This window comes from Colius striatus, chromosome 1, assembly GCF_028858725.1.
Source record: "Colius striatus isolate bColStr4 chromosome 1, bColStr4.1.hap1, whole genome shotgun sequence".
Taxonomy (NCBI): domain Eukaryota; kingdom Metazoa; phylum Chordata; class Aves; order Coliiformes; family Coliidae; genus Colius; species Colius striatus.
Genome location: NC_084759.1, coordinates 78,530,295 through 78,551,846, shown reverse-complemented (window position 1 = coordinate 78,551,846; position 21,552 = coordinate 78,530,295). Strand labels below are relative to the sequence as shown.

At 41.1% G+C, this 21,552-nt stretch overlaps 1 protein-coding gene across 3 annotated transcripts in view; it reads right to left on the bottom strand.

Moving 5' to 3' along the window:
• REPS2 (RALBP1 associated Eps domain containing 2) overlaps positions 1–21,552 on the bottom strand; it is a 101,849-nt gene that overhangs the window by 6,381 nt on the left and 73,916 nt on the right. For 2 of the 3 annotated variants that reach the window (XM_061999210.1, XM_061999219.1), the window contains exons 14-17: positions 17,363–17,427; positions 5,400–5,483; positions 2,593–2,738; positions 395–500 (exon numbers count right to left, since the gene is read on the bottom strand). In XM_061999210.1, the coding sequence (XP_061855194.1) occupies positions 395–500; positions 2,593–2,738; positions 5,400–5,483; positions 17,363–17,427 (401 nt within the window). The remainder of the gene's footprint in view (positions 1–394; positions 501–2,592; positions 2,739–5,399; positions 5,484–17,362; positions 17,428–21,552) is intronic. The other variant, XM_061999229.1, reaches the window with a different exon arrangement.

The window sequence follows — 21,552 nt, the reverse complement described above, 5'->3', positions numbered from 1 at the left end:
GTTCACACAAATCACGATTTAGCCAGTTCACAAATATCAAATATCTGACTCTAGGAGACAGCTACGTCACACAACTGATCAGAAGACAAGCAAGTTACATGTGAATTGCTCTTCTGCACTAGGTGACACCATCATATTATCAAACTTCTCAGAAAGACAAAGTTCACCCTTCAGACTTACTCTTAACTGCTAGTGGAGCTATAGGCTCACTATAGGTTATAACTCTTCACGGAAAGCCTCATCCTACACATACAAACAGTGCAGTTATTCCCCTTCAGAAAGCAGGAAGTAATACAATAGGTCTCATCTGGGAGGAAGAACAAGATTCCCTGCTGGAGGCGACATGTAACTGATTGTAGGGAGCTTTGTCACTGATTTTCAATGCGGTCCTTACCTTCAGCTGCTGCTGGAGCTCACTGTTCAACCTGGCGAGCACAGCATTGGCTTCTTTGTTTTTTCGTATAGCAGTTTGAATAGCCCTTTTCTGCTTGGAAGACTGTCTGCCAGACAGATAAATACAAGACATTTCAATTAAGAGCCTCAACAGTGGCTGATGCCAGAAGACCAGTCATCCATTTTGCATGTCTGTACTCTATACACACTGGACTACGCTTCAAAGACAAGATACAAACCACAGATTTAAGAGAAGAGAAATGTAACACTGAAATGAGATGGCTGAATCAAAAAGACTATTTGCAAAGAAAACAGTCACACTTGTTAACCTGAATGACAGAAACATTTAGGCTGTCCCAATTATTTCAAAATCACCACAACCCGATTCAGCTCAAGAATAATCCCTGCATAGCTGTGCTTATTGCAGCATCTTTGCATTAGCTGCTTTCAGACACTTGTAGAGTTTTAAGATTGAGTAGCAGTTAACAGAAAACACACAAATGATTTTACATGGAAAGAAAGGACATCTGCATGAAAATATTGTCTCAGATTTTTGGGGGGGCACTGCTGATTCTGATGTTTCTTTTTTTCAAAAATTAATCTTCCTTTCACTCAAAGCAATCATTTTCACCAAAATCATCTGATGTCACAAATATTAACAGGTGGACATATGATACACTTTCTTCAACTTTCTTGCTGCTTAAATAAAATCTCTCCTATTTTTTATTATGATTATTATTATTATTATTTACTCTAAAGTCCATGGTAATTGATTTAGAGGAAATTATGTTTAGGCAGCTCTGTATATAGGGACCAATTTATTCCAAGAAACAGAGGTAACAACAGGAAAAAGGAAAGAAAATAAAGAAAATACTGGCTGAATATCCAAGTCTTTTTCAAAGCAGATTATTTTAAAGTTTTACATGAGGTATCAAGAGCTCTTTAACACCAAATTTGATCTAAAACAGATGCTCTATTTAAATAAGGTCCAGAGTCGTACACAGTCCCCATTAGCTTTTTTCTCTTAACAGAGCTGATGCCACTGATCTTCGCAACAGAATCTATTTCACAGCACAGATAGATTTTTATGCTGTTAGCTTTCAGTGAACTGTCAGTTTTCTGCTTCGCTGTTTTGCTTCAAACTGCTCTCCATGGGCTATAAAGTAATAACAATAGGAAAGAACAAAAACCAGAGTGATATACCTCTGTGGTCATTTAAACATTTTTAGGAAAGACACTGACAAGACAGGATTAAGTTGAGATGCTAACAAATGTTGTTATCTTTCTTTGAGCCACTACAGAATATGCACTCACAAAGCACAAAATAGCACTTTAAGGGCATCCTAGGAGTCTTATTACTTATTCTAATCTCCAACTACGCAGCACAGATTCAGTCTACTGACAAACAGTTTGCAAAGAACTGCTCAGCTGATTTGGGCAGCTAGTCTGTGTTTCAGACTGAATCAGATGACTTCGCAAGGCTTTGGGTGAAGGCGGGCTATAACATTTGCACTCTCAGCGGAGTGAGACGTATAGATCCAAGAGGGCTTCAAGTGCCTTTGCTTACCATTTGTACAGCCCCTGCTACATTGCTAATAAATAAATATATAGTGAAATTCCTTCATGTCTTTGTTGCTGACAGCTTCAACAGCTACATTTATGTGAGCAAAACAAAACATGCTGGGTCTGGCAATTATCAGATTATCACAAGTGGTCTATGGCTCAGCTCATACCAGTGGCAAGCTCATTTCCAGCCTGCCTTGTGACAAAGAAATATCACAAGGATATGACCAACATCAAGCACCTCACGATCCAATTTCCTGGACACTAATCTGGTCATATCTGTCCACATGAATGAGCAAAATTCCAGAAGGTGTACGCAAGGCAAAACCACACACCCACAAAGCTGAAAGGAGGGGTGTTAGAGATGCTGGCTGAACAGCTAGCCTTGTTCTTCGGACACGTCTACCTGATACAGAGGCAGGACACGTTTGGAGAGGCTATCAATCAAACATTACCAACTTACACAGTCACTACAGACTTAGTCTGCATTTGAGAAGACAGATGTAGATGTCAGAAACCTGCATCTTGTGAAGCAATCTCAAAATCAGAACTATGAAGCACTAAGTTATGCAAAAAGCAAACCCTGCCACATCAGATCTTATGGTGCTATTTGGAGTGCTTGGTATAGGTTTTTACTTTTGGACTGGGAGGTGAGGCTTGACTGCTGGCAGAGAAGAGGTCACATTTACAGTGGGAGAAAGCTCAGGGGTGTCCAGACCCTGTGTCTCCGTCCAGAGTTTCCTGCGGGCAGGTTTGGACGGTGGCTGAGCAAGAACAACCTCCTGCAAGAGAGAAGTACAGCAACGTTAAGTCAGTCCATACACGTCCTGTCATTAGGCTGGGGAATACTTGTGACACAGAAATTGCTGACAGCTGGCCTCAGATTTCATAATTTAAAGAGTTACAGACCTTAATTCAAATTTGGTAATAGCCTCTCAGGTTTCTGACTTGGAAAAAAAAGGAACAATAATTTCCGCAACCCTTTAAGGAATGAAACGATTATACTGGTTGTTTTGTCTTCATCTGGACGACAAACTCTTCAGAACTCAATTGTATAGCTCTGTGTGCATTGGGGGTGGAGAGGAGGGAGGGGTATAAAAACACATACTAGGCTCCCAGTTGACCCAAAAGCATTAAAACCAAAACAAGATTTATTTTTAATTATGCTCAGTTGGTAAGAACCAATAATCAATCACTCGCATCCCAACTTACTACCTCACTCATCTGTCATAGTCTCTCCCTTCTCCTTCCTCTCTAACATGAAGCAACACTGAAAGAAAATAGCTTAGAAAAACAAACGTATGAAATTATCTGAGCAAAATTAACATGTTGGAAGTGTAGAAGGCCAGTTATTTCTCTTGTTAAGTTACAACAAAGAAATGGTCTGGTTTGTAGGTAAAACAAAGAGTCTCGGATTTTTATGACTTCAGTGGTAAGAAGTGTTTTCATTATTTTAAATTAAGACATCCTTCCTTGTGCAAGGAGAAGTAGTTTTACTGGCTTATAACTGTTTTCACTCTGAAATATATCCTTTTCAGTGTATTTTACTATTAGATCTCTTTTACAAGGGATATTACTATTATGGCCCCATTTCATGAATGAGAAAGTCAAGACCCAAAAAGATGAGGTGACTTGACAAGGTTACACATTTAGTGTCAACAGTCAAGACCACAGACCAAATTGTATTATCACTTGCACACTGTCCAATTTACTGGGCTAGACTATCTCTCCTACTATGTTTTGGCCAAATGTTAATCAAATAATAAAAAATAAATCAATAAGGAAGCATTTAAAGACCCAGCAATCATAAGACAAAAAAGCCAGTGTTGCAGTAAGCAGCCTGACCCAGCAGAAAATACTACTATGAGTGCATACAGAATTATACCAACATAAGACCAACAATAACTACTATTGGGGGATTACAATTATTGGAGGAACTAGAATTACAAGAAAATAAGGGGTTTCAACATTAAAAAACAGTTTTGCCATTACTGAAAAAACAAAAATCTAAAAATCTTAGGAGATATTTTGATCAGGGCATCAGTACTGCACAGATTTTGGATAATACCATGCTCTGAAATCTATGCAAACCTGCAGCTTCCTTCAAATACATAACAAATGACGAGGACCTTGCATATGCTTTCCACAGCTATAAAGTGGTAAGATGTGAAATGCACAATCCCAGTCTACCTTAAACCGCCAAAAACTTACCAGATCCACAGGACACATCCCTCCTTCATTTCAAATGTAATGATGGAAGAATTGATCAAACACCTAAAAGCAGAGCTCTCAGCAGGGCCTCTTGTGCTGGCTGCTGTTGCACCAGGCTTTGGAAGGCAGGTCACCACTGTGTCAACAACCTGCCTCCTGCACCCTACAGCCTAGGGCTGCTCTGTATTTTAGGGATCCAGGTGGGACAAGGGCAAACATGAAGCAGGCAGATCACAAAGTTTTCACTTTCTCATCAGGGCTGACAAGCAGAGCAAGGAAGAAGCAAGGCCAGGCCAGAAGCAGCACGCAGTGAGCACAAGGGGAGCAAGGACACTAACCAGAAAGCCCTGTCGCATATAGGAAGTCACACCGGATGATTGACCTGCTTCTGCAGGGGGTTTACTAGATGATCTCTAAAGGTCCTTTCCAACCCTACCATTCTATGATTCTAACTGTGATGATGCTCCCTAGGCAAGGTATATACTACATACAGCACCTGCCAAGAGTTCTTGGTTGGGCTAAGCAAAGGTCTTGCAGATGCCCTGTGGCTGTAGGAGGAGCCTGAGTGGGAAGAATCTTCACTCGCCCCCCACCAAAACCTGTTCTGGCTGGGACTCATGGAAGGAGGTGGTGGGAGCATGATCAGGAGTGTGGAAATGTCCACATCCACTGCTAAGGCCACTCCATCCCTAAGTAAGGCCCTCTGAGGACTGCCATTGCAATTTCAGTGCTTACTGCATACAAAGAATATGTTCCTACAAAAACATTTAAGAAATTGCACAGCTTAAGCAAATCTCTCCCAGTCTATGTACATTTACTGGCAGATCCTGACCTATAGCAAACAGGTGTGTTTACATCAAAACCAAATCCTCAATAATTGGAAGCAAGAAGTGCATCACAATTTGGAAGAACTGCAGCGAGACGAGGGTTGAGTACAATCAAACCCTCTTTTGTCTTCCCTAAGGCTCCACAAGCCCCTATTGATTTGAAACAAATGGCAAGCTGCCTCTCTTAAAGCACGTGCATCAATGTGTACGTACTAAGAGCTTTCTTAATGATTTATCTGAGCTGATGTCACATGTGATCCCAGCTCTCTCTAGTGCCTTGACCTCCACAGAAGGAAAACGTATAAAAACGTAAGCCTAATCCTCTGTTTAATTGCTTTACAACTTAAAACAACCACATTTGTTGATGAAGGCAAGCCAGAATGATACAGTGTGTGCAGGCCTCACCTTTTTTGCTGAACTGTTTTCTTCTGCCTGCGACGGGGGTCTATTCATCTGAGGATGTAATTCAACCTCAGATGGCTGCTCTGTCTGCAACAACAAATCAGTCAGAAAACGACTAGCAGTCAGATACAATAAAGGCAATGAAAGGAAATGTTATACACAAAAGAAAAGTTACTTTAACAATTCAACAGTAGGGGAAATGGAGATCTAGGGTGACAGCTGAATGGATGACATATGTCTTTCGCAGATTTTTAATCAAATTGGTTTCTTGCATTTTACCGTGCTAGGAGAACAAGAGAAAAGTTTCTGTGATGCATTAGGACCCATGGCTCTGAATGTAAAATGGCTTAGTACCCAGAATTTCTTCTACAACTACCCTTATGGCCTAAATACTCAGAGAAAGACCAAGAGGGGATGAGTGTAGTGTGGATAAAAGCTAGAAAGATCTTGGATGCACTCTGTCATTTTATTATCTCCTGAAACTGATGAAAATTAATTGAAGTCTCTGTCTTTGAAGTTCACAAGGCTGGAGTGAGAAAGTCTGAATCGTACCAAAAATTCCAGTAAAGTTGCTGAAAACACAAGTCATAGAAGAAGTCAAATGAATCTTCCCTCCTCCTTTCTCATGTTTCAAATAGAAATCATGTTGAATGCTCACCATCCAGGTCTACGCTTCAGCAAAATAAAACACACTCCTCACAGGATATCTGACTAAGTAGTAAATTAAGACAGAGGGTTAATCCCTTGCTTTGTCCCTCCTGGAATCTTCCCATATCTTTCAATGTGCTTCGCTGGCCCAGGGCACACAGCACATGGGCATGGGAAGGGCGGCAGGATTTGGAGCTGCCTGTCTCCCAAGCACACAGCAGCAAATAGAGTGTAAAGATAGTATGCCTCTTTTTCTGTCTGGATCATACAGGTCAACTCTCCAAGATGGAAAAGGTGGGCAAGAATAGAAAGCCAAGGGCATTTGGCACTGTCAGACAGCCTCTTCTCCTCTTTCCCAACTTCTGCCAAGTTGGAGCCACACCAACAACTGCTTCCAGGCAGAAGCAGCAACCCACCATCCTGTTCCCTCCTCAAAATGGCTCATTTCTACACAGGTGAAAGCTTGTGTTTAAAGTCAAGTTCAAGGCAAACCTCAAACTCTTAAGAGGACAGGATTTTAGCCATAATAATAGTAACACTAACCTATCACAACTAGCTGAAGAACCTAATTCACTGTTGCCAAGAGGTTTCTGCACAAGCCCATCAAGCTCTGTAGCAATCACAAGTTTCCCAGTGCTTGACTAAGTTAAACAGAAATGACAGAAAGCACAGAAGTTGGTGTATTTAAAGAGGGACCTTTTCATACCAGTTCCATTTCTCCCATAACAGACACAGTAAGAACCATGCAGAAAAGTGCAGAGCAAAGATGTTTCTGTCAGATTACTGCTGTTTTCTAGTCATACGGTGTCAAACACGTGCACAGAGAAGGAAGATTTGGGATTTTTTAAAAACACGTGTGAAATTCCTCAGGAGAGGAGGGAAAAGTGTTTTGGCTGACAAGATTTCTTTCCCCTCCTCTTCCAAGTGTGTGGCACATGCAATGTTATCTGATGGTTAAAAAGCCCCCAAAACTCACCCCATAATTTTACAGTATTTGAATATTAATATCTTAAACATTTGAATTCTAATAACTATTGAATACTAACAAACATTTGAACTCTGAAAAGCTTTTCATGGGCTGAAGTGCTGCTTCTGTAACTGTAGATTTCTGGTGCAAACAAGGGGAGTGAAATGGAAAAGCAATCTCTTTTTCTGTCCACAAAAATCAAAGACCTTTAGAAGTCCATTTAATGTAGCAGCATTTCATTATCAGCAGGCTGAATAGCTCATAACCTCCCTGATTTCTACAACCACTTTTTTCATATTTGAAAAAAAAGAAGGCTCTAAGCACTGGTAACAGCAGCTTGGCACAGTCCATGAGGCTTTCATGAAAAGATTTGGAGATAGCAAAACTCAAATATCTAACAACCACGCAATAAATTTGGGCCCAAACCACTTTGAAAAATCATTCATTTAGGGACAGTAAGAGTAAATACAGCCTTTCAGAGAGCCATGTAGTAGGCATAACATAAACTCCTCATGGTGTAGCTTTGCTGCACAACACAGAGCAATGACAAAGGTATAGGACAGACGGCTTTTAATGACATCTCTTCGACAGACTCTGCTAACCTGTCCAGACAGGAGGTTTCTGGTGCTCATAATCTTGTTAAATCCTACACTAAGTCTTGCATCAAAAGCAGGACTATATTGAATTATTCCACATAAAAAAAACAGGCAACCAACCTCATGTTAAATATATATAGACAAAATGTGGCTTTTCAAGAAACAGTGTGTTCAAACAGTCTAGAAGTAACTACATAGACTGGTAATCTACAATATCAATTTCAAATAAGCAGGAAAACTGAAATCACAGAAAGGCAAAGGACCTGGAGGGGGTAGAGATACTGTTTTAAACTGAAGGGAACTGAAAAGAGGGGGAAAAGGGGGTAAACTTTGCCTTCTGGTGGAAGCAAACATTAATCAGGAATGCTCATGCTAAAAAAAGGTAATATTTCAAAATTTCCAACAGTTTGATATCATAGCTCCTACTTGATGCAAGAAGACACATCTTTTACTAGCTGAGTGCTGTGATGTGGCTGTCAGCTTAATAGCTGTGGCAACTACTGAGCTGAAGGGTCTGCTGGCTGAGGCTGTGTCACTGAACTGGCTGCTCCTTCCCACTGCCAGGATGGCAAAGCTTAGCATCCAGTCGGACAGAGGCTGGATGGAGCAGGCAGGTGGTAAAAATAAATAAATACTTAGAAAGAAAAAAATCTGGTGATGCAGCTCGTGCTTAAGGAATAAAAACCAAGCGACTGCCATGTCCTTAAAGTGCCACCTAGTGGCATGTAGGACAAGTCATTGCTAAGTGCTTTGCTAAGAGGAGAGCACCAAAAAACAGCTATCTGCATTACTCGGAGCCTGCAGACTGAGCCTGCCCCACAGGTTGGGTAGTCTTCGGTCTTTGGAGAGACAATCTCCTTTCTTTGCCATGAAGAATCCAGGTCTACACACGAATGACCTGCTGTCAGAGCTATAAGTTCTCCTCTACCTGCCTCTGGCACATGTGCCCAAGTTTAAATGAAAAAAACCACAAAAAGCAGTATGCTGCTGCAGGGGGTTTTGTTCAGGCAAACCTGAGGCTTTTGTTCAGGCAAACCTGAGGCTTTTGTTCAGGCAGCCTTTAATCCAGGCAAAAATCTTCTGTTAATTGCAAAGGGCATCAGTGTGAGGAAGATTTGCTAATTCAGCTAACCCAACAAAGTCCTCTGGCTAAGGCCTGAGAGGCTTTACAAATACACTTGCAAACTGATCTTTCCACACTAGAATGTAAGGAAAAGGTGATCCGTAAGTAGCAGCCAAGGTAGCTTGCCTTTAGTGCCTTGGTTTTATACCATGATTAGTATAGTCTTTGGGCAACTCATTTCTCATTCAGAAACACAGCAACAAACTGCCTCCCTCCATCACAGCAACAAATGTCTTCAAATTTTCCCACATCTTGGAAACTTCCCACCATTATATTAGTGCTTAAAATTCATTGCCACTGATATAGAAAAGTGAAAGATTATACACTGTACAATACAGTCTTCCAGAGGAAAATTCGGTGACAGAAGTGTGAAAGTTCTTCAATGGAAATGTCTCACACCCACAAAATGGAACAAGAAACTGGCACAGGATCTGCTGCTGTGCTGGCTGGTATGGCTGGGTCCATATCCAGGACTACAGGAGATGGGAAAAAAATATCTTGTTTATGTGCACTATCAGCAGTGCAAAACAGAGTTTCTAGACCAGACCTAAGAGTATCTTGATTCTGAAAAAAAGAGTAGGTGACCATAGGAAAGAGCAAGACAGTGTCCTACTCCAAATCTCCTGCAGAGCTTCTCTTTGCAAAGACCGAAGTCCAGTCATTAATAGGCAGTATCTCTTTCTTCCCTAGGGCAGTCTTGCCTTTTCTAGCAATAGCCATACCCTCCTCATTCTTCCAGGTAGAAGATAAAACTGGCCAACAAAGTTTCTGTACAATGGCCACGGCCAGAGATCAACCCGTGGCCTACAGCCAGTATTAAGCATTAGGACACATAATTCCTCACTGTTAAGGAAAACATTAAGAATCGCAAATGCTCATTATTTCCTCCCACGATCCTTGAGCAGACATTCATAATCCTCTCTCTGCTTCATGTGATGATACTTAACAGTACCTTTCTAAACAAATATGCAACGCTCACTTAAGCACTAAGTGCTTCAAAAGCCTCTGATGAAAGATTTTCATAACTGTAAGAGAACACATTACCTTAACAACTGGTTCTTTGCTTACATTTCCAGTTCTTTTCCTTTGCAATGCTGGATTAGATGCAGATTTCATACCCACTTTTCATGACAATCCACAACTGATCTTTCAGAACAGAAGGTCTGTTCAGACCTTCATATTTCAGAGCTTTCATATTTCTGTTACCTGAGAGCCTTTTTGCAAGAGGTGAGGTATATATTCAATCTTTCCCACAACTCAGTCTCGCCCACACTTACACTCCAGGCTAACTTTACACATGGAAATAGTCCCATTGTAGTCAATGGCACTACTCACAGAAATGAAATTCTCTCTGTGCATTCATTGGAATAGCCCATAATCATTACCTATACAGTGCCACTGCTTAGCTTTGCAGAAAAGTATTGAGAGTAGCTTATCTGTAAGAAAAAGTAGGAAACTAAATATGCTTAATGTTCAGTATATGCCCACTGCAGTCTTATATCATCTCTACATAAGTTCATTTAAGAGGTATTTTACTCCTTTCTAAGCATTCATATTTTGCACTTAATGCCACTTTCTAAGAAGTCAAGATGTCTCAATTCCAGTTTCTGTGAGGCTTGTGCATCCCACACTGAATCATCAATTCTTTTTATTGCTTCTGACAGAAACTGAAAATGGTAAGATAGAATGCAAACCCATAGGGATGCAAATGCAACAAGCTGTCAGGGTCTTAGTGTGCTGCCTGCTTGCCTTCTCAGTGTTGTGCAGTCCTGAAGTTTTGATAAGCTTTTTCTTTCCCTGAGCTATCTGACAGCTGGTGATAAGGTTGAGGAAAAAGGCAGTAAATACAAACAAACTGTTGCAAGGTTCAGTCATTTCGAAAGGAAAGAATAGGATGCAGATGGAAGCATTAACAATCTGTTTTAATATTCTACTTCCACAAAAACAGATTAACGTAAGCTAAAAAGGGGTATGTTCATTCTACTAGATATATAGGCATTAGATTCTTAGGGGGTTTTGTTGCTGTTTTTATGATGAATCTGTAGCCAAATTCAAAAAATATTACAACACATTTTAATTAATATACTTGCCCTTCTTCCACTCTCCCAGAAACCTCTTTAGAAAGGTTTTTATGGCATCCATCAACTAGTCCCCATATTCAATCTTAACTGTGCTACTTTCCATCACTTCTTAAACCATAATTTATTTTGTCTGGCAGTTTTAGATTTAATATACAATTTTCATGAGAGGAAGATAATCCACTTGTATTATATTAAAGCGACAGATGGCAAAATCTTTCGTGTTACAGAAGACTTTCAGTTTTATTACAGTTACAGGCTTCTTCAGTACCTATTGCACTGATTATACAACATATGCTATTCTGTAGCCAAAACCGAGGAGATGATCAAAAACACCACCTTCTTCTTGCAAAGTGGTTGTAAATGCAAGCTAAAAACTATTCCTTTAACATAAAACGGTTATCTGGGAGAGTACCAGCACTTATACAAGTAACAAACTGCCAAAAGCAAAATCTTCAGGCTGGGCTTAGGGTTGGTTTTTTTGTAGTTTTTATTTCTATAACAAAAATGTTCCTCTCTCTAAAACTTCGAGTGTCCTGCCAGCACTTGAAATTCCTCACGTAATTTTACAGAGTAAGGCAGCACTTCAGTTGGCTGAGTATTTTCTCCCAACAATCTTGTAACAGAGTTAAGCAAACCCTACCTCATACTCTGCGTATCTCAGCTTAACCCAGAGATGTTAAGGGTGAAGGGAACCCCAGAGCAGGGCTCAGCAGGAAGGCTGCATGCAGCCATCCCGCTCAGGAAGCAGAGAGGTCTCAGCAGGATGGATGGGAGCCCTTCCCCATCTCTTGGCCTCAACCCCGCAGATCGGCGTGGGCACACGTAATTGATGGTTACAGACCCAGCTTGAGTGCACAGCACGCTCATGGCTCTCTGTGGATTTCAGCAGAGCTTGCAGGCAACGTTAGTAGAGACAATTTCTTGAACTGGGTCCCAGTTTTCACTTGCAATTCTGGATAATGAATGGCCAAAAAGCTTCAAGGAATTATTAAGTATCAAGTAACATTTGGAGAGTGGAATATTCGATATGTTGAAAAGAACAACATCTTTGCTTTCCAACAACACCAGATGCCTCTGACTGGGCAGGATGATCCACCCATCATCCCTTACAGCACTTCATTTCCACGATTTCACCAAATCAATAATAGCTAATGGTAATGATGGCCACTAATCTGACAGTCTAATTCTGAGCTCGTATAACACAGAGATTTTAATCTTCAGAACTGCATTATACTCACGAAACTTCAGTTTGATAACATTAACAGCTGCTTACCTACTCCATTTGAACACTTCACCTTAACCTATAATTTTTTCAGCGCCTGTCAAAACTGCCAGCATGGAACCAAGTCCCAAAATCTCCACAAATAAAAGTCTAGCACAAACCAGTATGAATTGACATAATCAACAGGCTTAAAGTTTAGACTCTGGGAAAAGAGACTAGGAACATAATTTTTTTCAGCCAAGATACTTCATGGATTTTCTTCCAGTCCCACTGCTTTCAAAATCCTTTGTACAGCACAGGATTAAAGATATACCTTCAGTACTGGACAGGAAAGTACTAAAACAGAGTAATTTAAATAAAGGAATGTTGATCTCATTGGGCAATGTTGCAGATACTGAGCTGACGTTAAACAAAATCCTGAAGTCATATTTGCTGTTCAGTGTTCATATGTAATTCCTGTTAACATAAATACGTTACTAAATCTTCCACAGTAAGTAGCTGTGGCAAACGATTTCTGTAGGCTTAAAAGCCAACTGTAATAAAGTATTATTTTGCTTTCATTGAAAAAATAACTAGAGGCTTATACCAGATGTGCATACATATTTGGCTCCAAAGGACAGTTATTCTTGAGCACCCAAAGTTATTTCCTATCTGAGATCTGTGACACTGCAAATCAGCTACACAGATATTGTCTTTCTATTGTGATTCTTACTGCTTCCAATTTACATGAATTTTCTACATACAGTCCTCAGTCCACAGAGAAATTTTGGTCAGGAACACGGGATCAGGAAAAGTTACCTGAGCTACTGAATCCAGTCCTCTACAAGCCCAGTAAAAACAACCCCACAGTAGGTATTTCAATGAACTAGTTTCTGTTCTACATACCATCACTCGATATGGGAGGATAGTGATGCAGATGATACAAAAAACCCCCCTAAAATCTTAAAAATACTTAACCATCTCCTCCCTCCCAAAAAAACCAAAAACAGTGGAAAAGCCATAACCATAGCACATGATGGGAAGCAAGCAAGAGAGATGAGGTATTGCCAGTACCCTAAGTCTGTACAATAGCTTGCAGCACATTAGATACTTATGGTCCAAAGAAAGAAGGAAATCGATATAAATAAAATTATCCTTAAAGTCAAGCAGCTAACTGAAGACTTGCCAAGTGTGGGATGTGCTACTAGGTGTTACAGAAGGTGTCAATGAAGTTACACGTAGGCCTATATAATAAAGTAGTAAATGGAAAACACTTCAAAATAACATATTATTCAAACCAAAACTCTAGTCCTTCTATAAGCCTGTTTACATAGATCATCTTTCCAAGTGCCCTTTATAGAGTTTAGACAAAACTTGAACTACTTTCTTTTTTAATAGGAAAGCTACATGAATCGAAGATTCAAGTGAAGCATTTCATACTGCATCCCACAACATCTTAGTGGAAAAATCAATTCAAAATGGCTTAAAGCACCAAGAGATATGGGCTGGAATTTGGGTTAAAAGCTATAAACTGCAGAAAATGGTGTATCCATGTTATGTAAACTTGACTTTTCTCCATCTTTATTAAATTTATTTAGAGTCACCATAGGGACCTCAGATGAAAGCACCACTGCCTCAGAGAAACGTCTGGTGAAAGTCCTAAGGGAAACTTGGGTACAGTTCATGAAGTGATACACAGTCAGTAACACTGACTTTGGCAATGGAGAAAAATTCCAAGGAGATGGAGCTACCACAGCCTTTTAGAAGAGATAAAAAAGAAAGAAAGGTAGAGTTAATCCATCAACTCTAAAACATGTCAAAAGGGTAAGCAGAGATGCAGCTGCAGTTGTTTGCTGATGACACCAAACTGGGAGGACTGGCTGATTCTCCAGAAGACTATGCTGCCACTCAGTTGGGCAAGAGTTGGGCAGAGAGGAACTTCATGAGGTTCAACAAGGACAAGTGCAGAGTCCTGCATCTGGGGAGAAACAACCCCATGCACCAGTACGGGCTGGGAGTTGATCCACTGGAGAGCAGCTCAGTGGAGGGAGACCTGAAAGTTCCGGTGGACAGCAAACTAACCATGAGCCAGCAATGTGCCCTTGTGGCCAAGAAGGCCAATGACATTCTGGGACACATCATGAAGAGTGAGGCCAGCAGGTCGAGGGAGGTTCTGCTCCCCCTCTACTCTGCCCTGGTGGGGTCTCATCTGGAGTCCTGTGTCCAGTTCTGGGCTTCTCAGCTCAAGAGGCACAGGGAACTTCTGGAGAGAGTCCAGCAGAGGGCCACCAAGGTGATCAGGGGACTGGAACTTCTCTCTGACAAGGAAAGGCTGAGAGACCTGGAGCTGTTTAGCCTGGAGAAGACTGAGGAGGGATTTTATCAATTTTTATAAATATCTAAATCTGAGGAGAAACTTCTTTCCTGTGAGGGAGTCCTGGCAGAGGCTGCCCAGAGAGGTTGTGGAGCCTCCTTCTCTCCAGCTTTTCAAACCCCTCCTGCATGTGTTCCTGTGTGACCTGACTGAGGTGAATCTGCTTCAGCAGGCAGTTGGACTGGGTAGTCTCTAGAGGTCCCTTCCAACCCTGACCATTCTGTGATTCTGTAAAGCTGTCTACTCACCAGACATGTGGAACGGTGGGCTGGCAACAGCAATCCAGAACAGAGAAGCCATGCTTTAAGTTCCCATAAACCAGCCAAGTCCTTACAAGATCCCAAGACTCAAGCCTCCCACAGTAAATCTGCACATCCATTTGACCTCTGGAGTCAAGGCCACAGCAGTATTAACTCTAAGTTTTACCCTGTGCTATGCTCACCCAGTGATCCTTCTCCCTCATCATTCAGCTGACTGCACTATGGAGGCAAAAGTTGGCCATGGACAGAATTTTAAAAGATTATGATGTGTGTAGAGATATTTGGCACATTCTGAATAACCAGTGTTTCAGTAACTTGCCATACTTGCTTATCTTGGAATTTCTGATAGGAAAAACTATGTTTTCCTAAAGGCTGAAGCAAATTCTACTAAAAACAGCAGCAACCCAGGACAAAGGTCAAGATGTCATTTCTATACTGCTATTGATCAAGCTCACAGCAGGTCTTCTGCTCCACTTAAGTGTAACACCAACCCCTTGGTACCTGTCTTTCATCTGTCTTTGGCCTTTACATCCCATGAGCCCCTTAATCTCACTCTGAAGAGCCAACTGGTTCAGGTTGCTTTTCAACCATCCATAGTAAACTGTACTCCTCAGAAAAAATTCCCTCTCCTTCTCCATCAATTGATTTCCAAAGCTGAGCTAAAATAATCACACTACAAGCATACTTCTGTGGTGCACAGCCACCTGAAATATGTGGGATTTGCTTCATTTCTGAGCTACAATTATCATTCATGGTACTTAACTGCAGCCATATACCAAAATGTTATGGCTATAAAAAATGATTTTCAATAACATTGTTGAAAAATAAGTCACAACAGGAATTCAAGAAGAGGTTGGTAAACCTCGAACCAGAAAAAAGTTGAATGTATCACTTCAGCATCATGGCTTTTTTTCAATCCTTGATCCAACTTGTATTGAAAGTAGATCCCTCCCCCTCCAACTTCTTCACGCTTTTTAAATTCAGGGCCCCACTGGGCTTATTTAATCCATGAGCTTAGTATTGCTTACATGCTACTTGTAAGGGTCAGCTCAGCTGAATTATGACCCCATCACATGTATGTCCGTACTGTCTGTTATCACAGAAAGGCACATTTGGAGATAAAATAAAAAACACAATGAGCATAAAGTTTAATATGTTTTCAAAAATAGGCTTTATGTAAATTTTTGCTAGACATCAAAACAAGAAAATTTTTATGAGATATTTGATAAAATATCTTTAAAAATCATCAGAAAGAAATTATTTTAAGCAACGCACATAAGCAAATTATCAGCTATATATTCATTACTAAGTAGACACAAAAGTCACTTTTTTTTCTTTCAGAAAACACATTTTTGTGTTGGAGAAGATTAGATCAAGATTTTCACATGAGAATAACATTCTGTTTACTCTTTTAGAAAGCTCCTATATTCTGCATGGCCTAGTACAGGATGAGCCATAGGTTCAGTATCTGTGATGTGGTAAGGAAAACGTTGGATGTGCACAAACAAACATCTCTATTCAGTCCTGCTAAGGAAACGCAACTCTATCATAGGACAAGAAAATGAACAATTAGCAGAACCTTGGTTGAAAACAATGGATTTTTTTTTTCCCTCTAAGAACAGGATTTGTTATATTTATTGTTGTCCAGAGAGTGTTAGACAAAGCAGGAGCGCGATGAGTGCACAACAGAGCATGTTGCGTTAGCAGTATGGCTAATGCCATATTGACTTGGGAGATGCATGCAAGCTCAAAACAGAATGCTGTACAGTCCTCAAGGCAGAAATTAACTGCACTCATGCTAAAAAAGGTCTGGGGAAAGGAAGAGAGCAACAAGTTGCTGGTGGAGCTGGGGGTGGCAACAAGCCTTTTGTCATTTCTAGCATAAGCACTGTGCAGGAGATGTTCAGCAGCAGTCTCTTAAGAGTAGATCTAAAATTCAAGTAAGGACTGGCTTCTGGCCCAAGGAAGGTGTCTCACCATGTTTTTACATGCAGTGGGCTGTTAGGTCCTCTGTGGACTTGTTTTCTATTGTACACTTCACCTAAAGAAGTAATATATGAAGCATACTGCTGCCTAAAACTTAACAGAGCCAGTAACATAAAAAGAACAAGATGTCAATTCTCCACCATTTCCTAAAACATGAAGAAGTAACTGGATGCAGATATGCATGACAGACAATTTGCCTTGTGCTGTCATTAGTTGTGTGATAGTCTTGAAACAAACAAAATCTCATCCAAAAAGCAAAACAAAAGCACACTGCTACTGGTCAGAAACTTAATAACATAACTGACACTGCATTTGCTTCCTTTCAGCATTATTTTTTAAACTCATGGGTGAAATAGACTTTTTTATGCCGTGGCTCCCTTAGCAGATGCCCTCTGAGCACTTGAAGCTCAAGAAGAAAATAGTAGGTATCAAACCCTTGCCTTTCAGGCATAAAACTCTTATTAGTAGACTAGCCTTACTAGCCTTTAATTTACAGTTTTGTCTAGCGATTGCATGTCAGTTCCAGTACAAAGAGATTTAATTACTTTGAAATTTGACACTGCAGCACACTGGCTAGACAGATCAGTGAAGAAGGACATGTGTGGAACTACAGAGCATTAACTTGGAAGGAAGAACAACTGTCATGTCCAAGCCAACTTGTGCTAACCACTACAACAGTAACAAAAACAAGGGAATAATACACAGCAAAGTGCTAAACCTTTGTCCATACCTGAGATGCAGAAGGCCGAGGGGGCAGTGCAGGTGGTGGTGGAGGCAGCCAGCCAGACCTCAAAGCTGAGTAGTGAGAAAAGAAGATGATTAAAATCCAACCAAACAAAACCACATTAATTTAATTCCTAATAAAACCAGAATTAATTTCCATCATAATTCCTAGTGAAGAGGCGGTATCCAACATTTTAACAACAGAAACCAAACTCGATCATTATTGAGCAAAACCTTGTTTGAAATGACTTCATGAGAAGTGAAAGAGTAGTGATTTAATTGCTTTAAAAACCCACAGTGTTATGATAAAAAGCAGAGATGGAAGTCAGTCACAAAAGCTGTAGCTAAAGCAATCCAATGGTAGTTAAAGAACCCCAGAAAGAGGGTGTACTTGTCCTTGGAACTTTGCTCTGTCATTAACATTATTGCCTTTTCTAAAAGCAATGATTTAGCATCCAGTGTCGACGTTAGCATTCAGTCCAAATAAAACAACTATGTGACAGAGTGCAGCCTTAAAAGAAAACATCTGCCATGGAATTAATGTGACAAAGCCTAAAGAAACTCCCTAAAAAAAGCATTACTTTGGCTGTATGTTTTGTAGGTGTATGTTTTCACTTGCTGACAGTATTTCAGAGGCAGGAGGAGAAAGGGAAGGGAGACAAATCCTAATGGTTAGCTTAGGTCTCTTTAACATTATGTGATGTCATCTAGCACAAAGGGAGGGTAACAATCACACAGGTCCAGACACTGTGTTTCTCAGTTTCTTTAAAATATCTAAAACCCATCACTGGATAAAAGTACAGGACCGAGGATGGCTTCCAAAGGCAGTTGCAGAGAGGAGGACTAGGCTAGCACAGACACATTAACAAGTCCCAGTGGGAGTCCTTAGGTGGTTTACCCCTCCCCAAGCTCCTGTCACACTCAGCTGCTGTCACACTTTGCACTGGCAAAGATATCAGGCAGTCCATCAGTGGTGGTTACATGTACAGCAAAAAAAACCCAATGATATTAAACTTAGAAATGTCTTTTACCACAATAATGCTAAGCAAACAATTACTTTTATACACTTTTTTTTTCCATGCATATTTTAAAAAGCCACAAAGACCATTACAAACCTTGTTATAGCTCAGGCTTTCCCATATTTTATATACCAAGTCTAAATATGTCAACATGGTTGAAAAGAAGATGACAAAACATTTAAAAATACGAGAGAGAGAGAGTAAATAGGAATGGGTGAAATCATTGAGAACAGTCATATTGACTATACACAGCTCCAGAGAGGCTTACATTACATTGCAGGTTTTTACATCGTCTGCATCATCACCTCTTGAATCAAATAGAAGTCTAATATCACTGCACACAATGCCAAAGAGGGGCAGAACAATTAAAACCCAACTTCAGTTAAGCAAAGGAGCCACGAACAACACACCTATAGGTATAAGAGAGATTTGAAAAAACATTAGGATCAGGGTGGGGTTGGAGAGGCAGAGGAGTTGGGCTAGATGACTTCTAAAGGTCCTTTCCAATCCCTACCGTTCTATCAATCTATGATCATTCCTCTTGCATTTAATTAGTTCTGTTTCAAAGGCCACTGCAATACCAGCATGATGTTCGTCACTACATCCTTCATCTCTTCTGCGCAACTGATCTTTAGAAACAAATGGTGGAGTAAGAAACCTTCCTATCCTTTAGCCTTCAGGTTACTACTTCATTTATCTGAGCACTGGCAGTGGCTTTGGCAATTAAAGGTAGAAGCAATAATTGCAAAGCCTATCTAGCTCAAACACAGGTGCTCTGTAGGTCCATTAGCTGCATGCTTTAATAACAGACAAGCACATATGCTCAACATGGTATACTTGTCTTCAGGAAACCTTGTGGGAGCTGTGTTGCAACACTCCACAAACACCTGCGAGCACCTTCCCCTCCTACCACCACCAGCAAGTATCCCTGCGAGAGTAGTATCTCTGCCCTCCAAACAGCTCTAAGGTCACAGGGGAGCATGAATCAGGCAAATGTCCTAACAAGCCCCTGGCAGCCCAACCACAAAGCTAAGGAGTGCATTGCTGCCACAAGCACGGGGGTCTCTGACAAAGGGCACATGGGGCCAGAGTCAGCAGTGCTGCAGGCAAGCACCAGCCTCAGTGGCTCCCTCAGCCCTTCCAAATATATTTAGCCTCCCTCCAGGGCCCATCCTTTTTGTATTTGCTGGTTCACAGTCCAGTAGGCCCTCAAAAGCATCCCTGTGAGAGCAACATCCATGAGAACTCATCCCAACTGGTGAAAAAAGAAAAATACAAAAGGTTAGATGGTGAAGTCCAAAGGGTCGTTGTTAATGGAGTTAAATCCAGTTGGAGGTCGGTCACAATTTGTGTCCCTTAGGGCGCAGTACTGGGGCCACTCCTGCTTATCATCTTTATTAATTATCTGGATGAGGGGATAAAGTGCCCCCTTAGTAAGTTTGCAGATGACACCAAGCTGGGTGGAAGGATTGATCTGTTTCAGAGTAGAGAAGCTTTACAGAGAGATCTAGATAGGCTGGACCAATGGGCCAAGGCCAATGCCATGAGTTTCAATAAGGCCAAGAGACAGGTCCTGCACTTGGGCCACAACAACCCTCAGCAGTGCTACAGGCCTGGGGAGGAGTGGCTGGGAAGCTGCCAGGCAGAGAGGGACTTGGGAGTGTTGGTTGACAGCGGCTGAACATGAGCCAGCAGTGTGCCCAGGTGGCCAAGAAGGCCAATGGCATCCTGGCCTGTATCACCAACAATGTTGTCAGCAGGAGGAGGGAGGTGATCATTCCCCTGTACTCGGCTTTGGTGAGGCCACACCTTGAATACTGTGTACAGTTTTGGGCCCCTCTCTACAAGAACATTAAAGTGCTGGAGAGGATACAGAGGTGGGATACCAAGCCAGTAAAGGATTTGGAGCACGTCTCACATGAGGAATGGCTGAGGGATCTAGGGCTGTTTAGCTTGGAGAAAAGAAGGCTCAGGGGAGACCTTATTGCTCTCTACGACTACCTTGAAGGAAGTTAGAGAAAGGTGGAGGTCATTCTGTTCTCCCTAGTAACAAGCAACAGAACAAGAGGAAATGGCCTCAAGTTGCACCAGAAGAGGTTCAGGCTGGATATTAGGAGGAATTTCTTTATTGAATGGGTTGTTAGGCATTGGAACAGGCTGCCCAGGGAGCTGGTGGAGTCATCGTTCCTGGAGGTGTTTAAGAGATGAGTGGATGTTGCACTTAGGGAAATGATCTGGTGGTTGATAGGGCTGGAACAAAGGCTGGACTTGATGATCTTAAAGGTCTCTTCCAGCCAAAACAATTCTATGATTCTAACTTCAGCTCCAGAGGACACAGCACTTACTGTCTTTGCTCCCTGATTCTTCCAACAAAGCAATATTACCTAGGAAAGCAGAAGTGTACTCTTTATGCAGAAAGGTGCTGGGCTTGCCAAAAAAAACATCTCCTGAAGCAGTTGCACACCCTAGGAAACTCCACAAGTCTCCTGGGATTTGGCCCCAAAAGTTCCAAAGGGAAAAATAATGTTCTGCAACACGGTCAAATTAAAAAACAAAACAAAACAAAATAAACAAAACAAAAACCACTAACCAAAAGCCACCACCTCCAAAAAGCTGCTTCTTCAGCTTTCACAATACAACATTTATGAATTTAGCATTAAAGAATTTAGATCCTTACACCATGTGCATTTGACCCAGTTTCCTCTTTTTAATCCTGAATATTCTAACTTAAGCTACTCATGAAATATTCATAAAACTCCTGCTGTTGCAGAACATCTTTGGCCTGCTGTTAGAAGGAAATCATGCTTATGTGAGCACAATTGCTAGACAAAAGTTAGTTGACTTTTGTAGATGCCTAACAACTTATAAAGAAGTCTATTTTTTTCCCCTCACGTGGCAATGAAAAAGAAATTTATGATAGAAGCTGCATGCTTCAGCCTTCTCTAGTGTTACTACCCTAAAAGAGGACAGTATTAGCACATACTCCTAGGTTTTTATGTGTATCAGCAGGTGACTTGTACTATTAGGCTATTCCAGAACACCTTCCTTCCTGGGACAGAAAACTGAGAACAAGTCTTTCTGTTAGAGATGGCACCACTACATTAGCTCTGAATGCAAACACAAATACATGGGGAGGTCTGTTTCCAAAAGGAAAGCATGTGCCCTGGGAGCGAGCAGC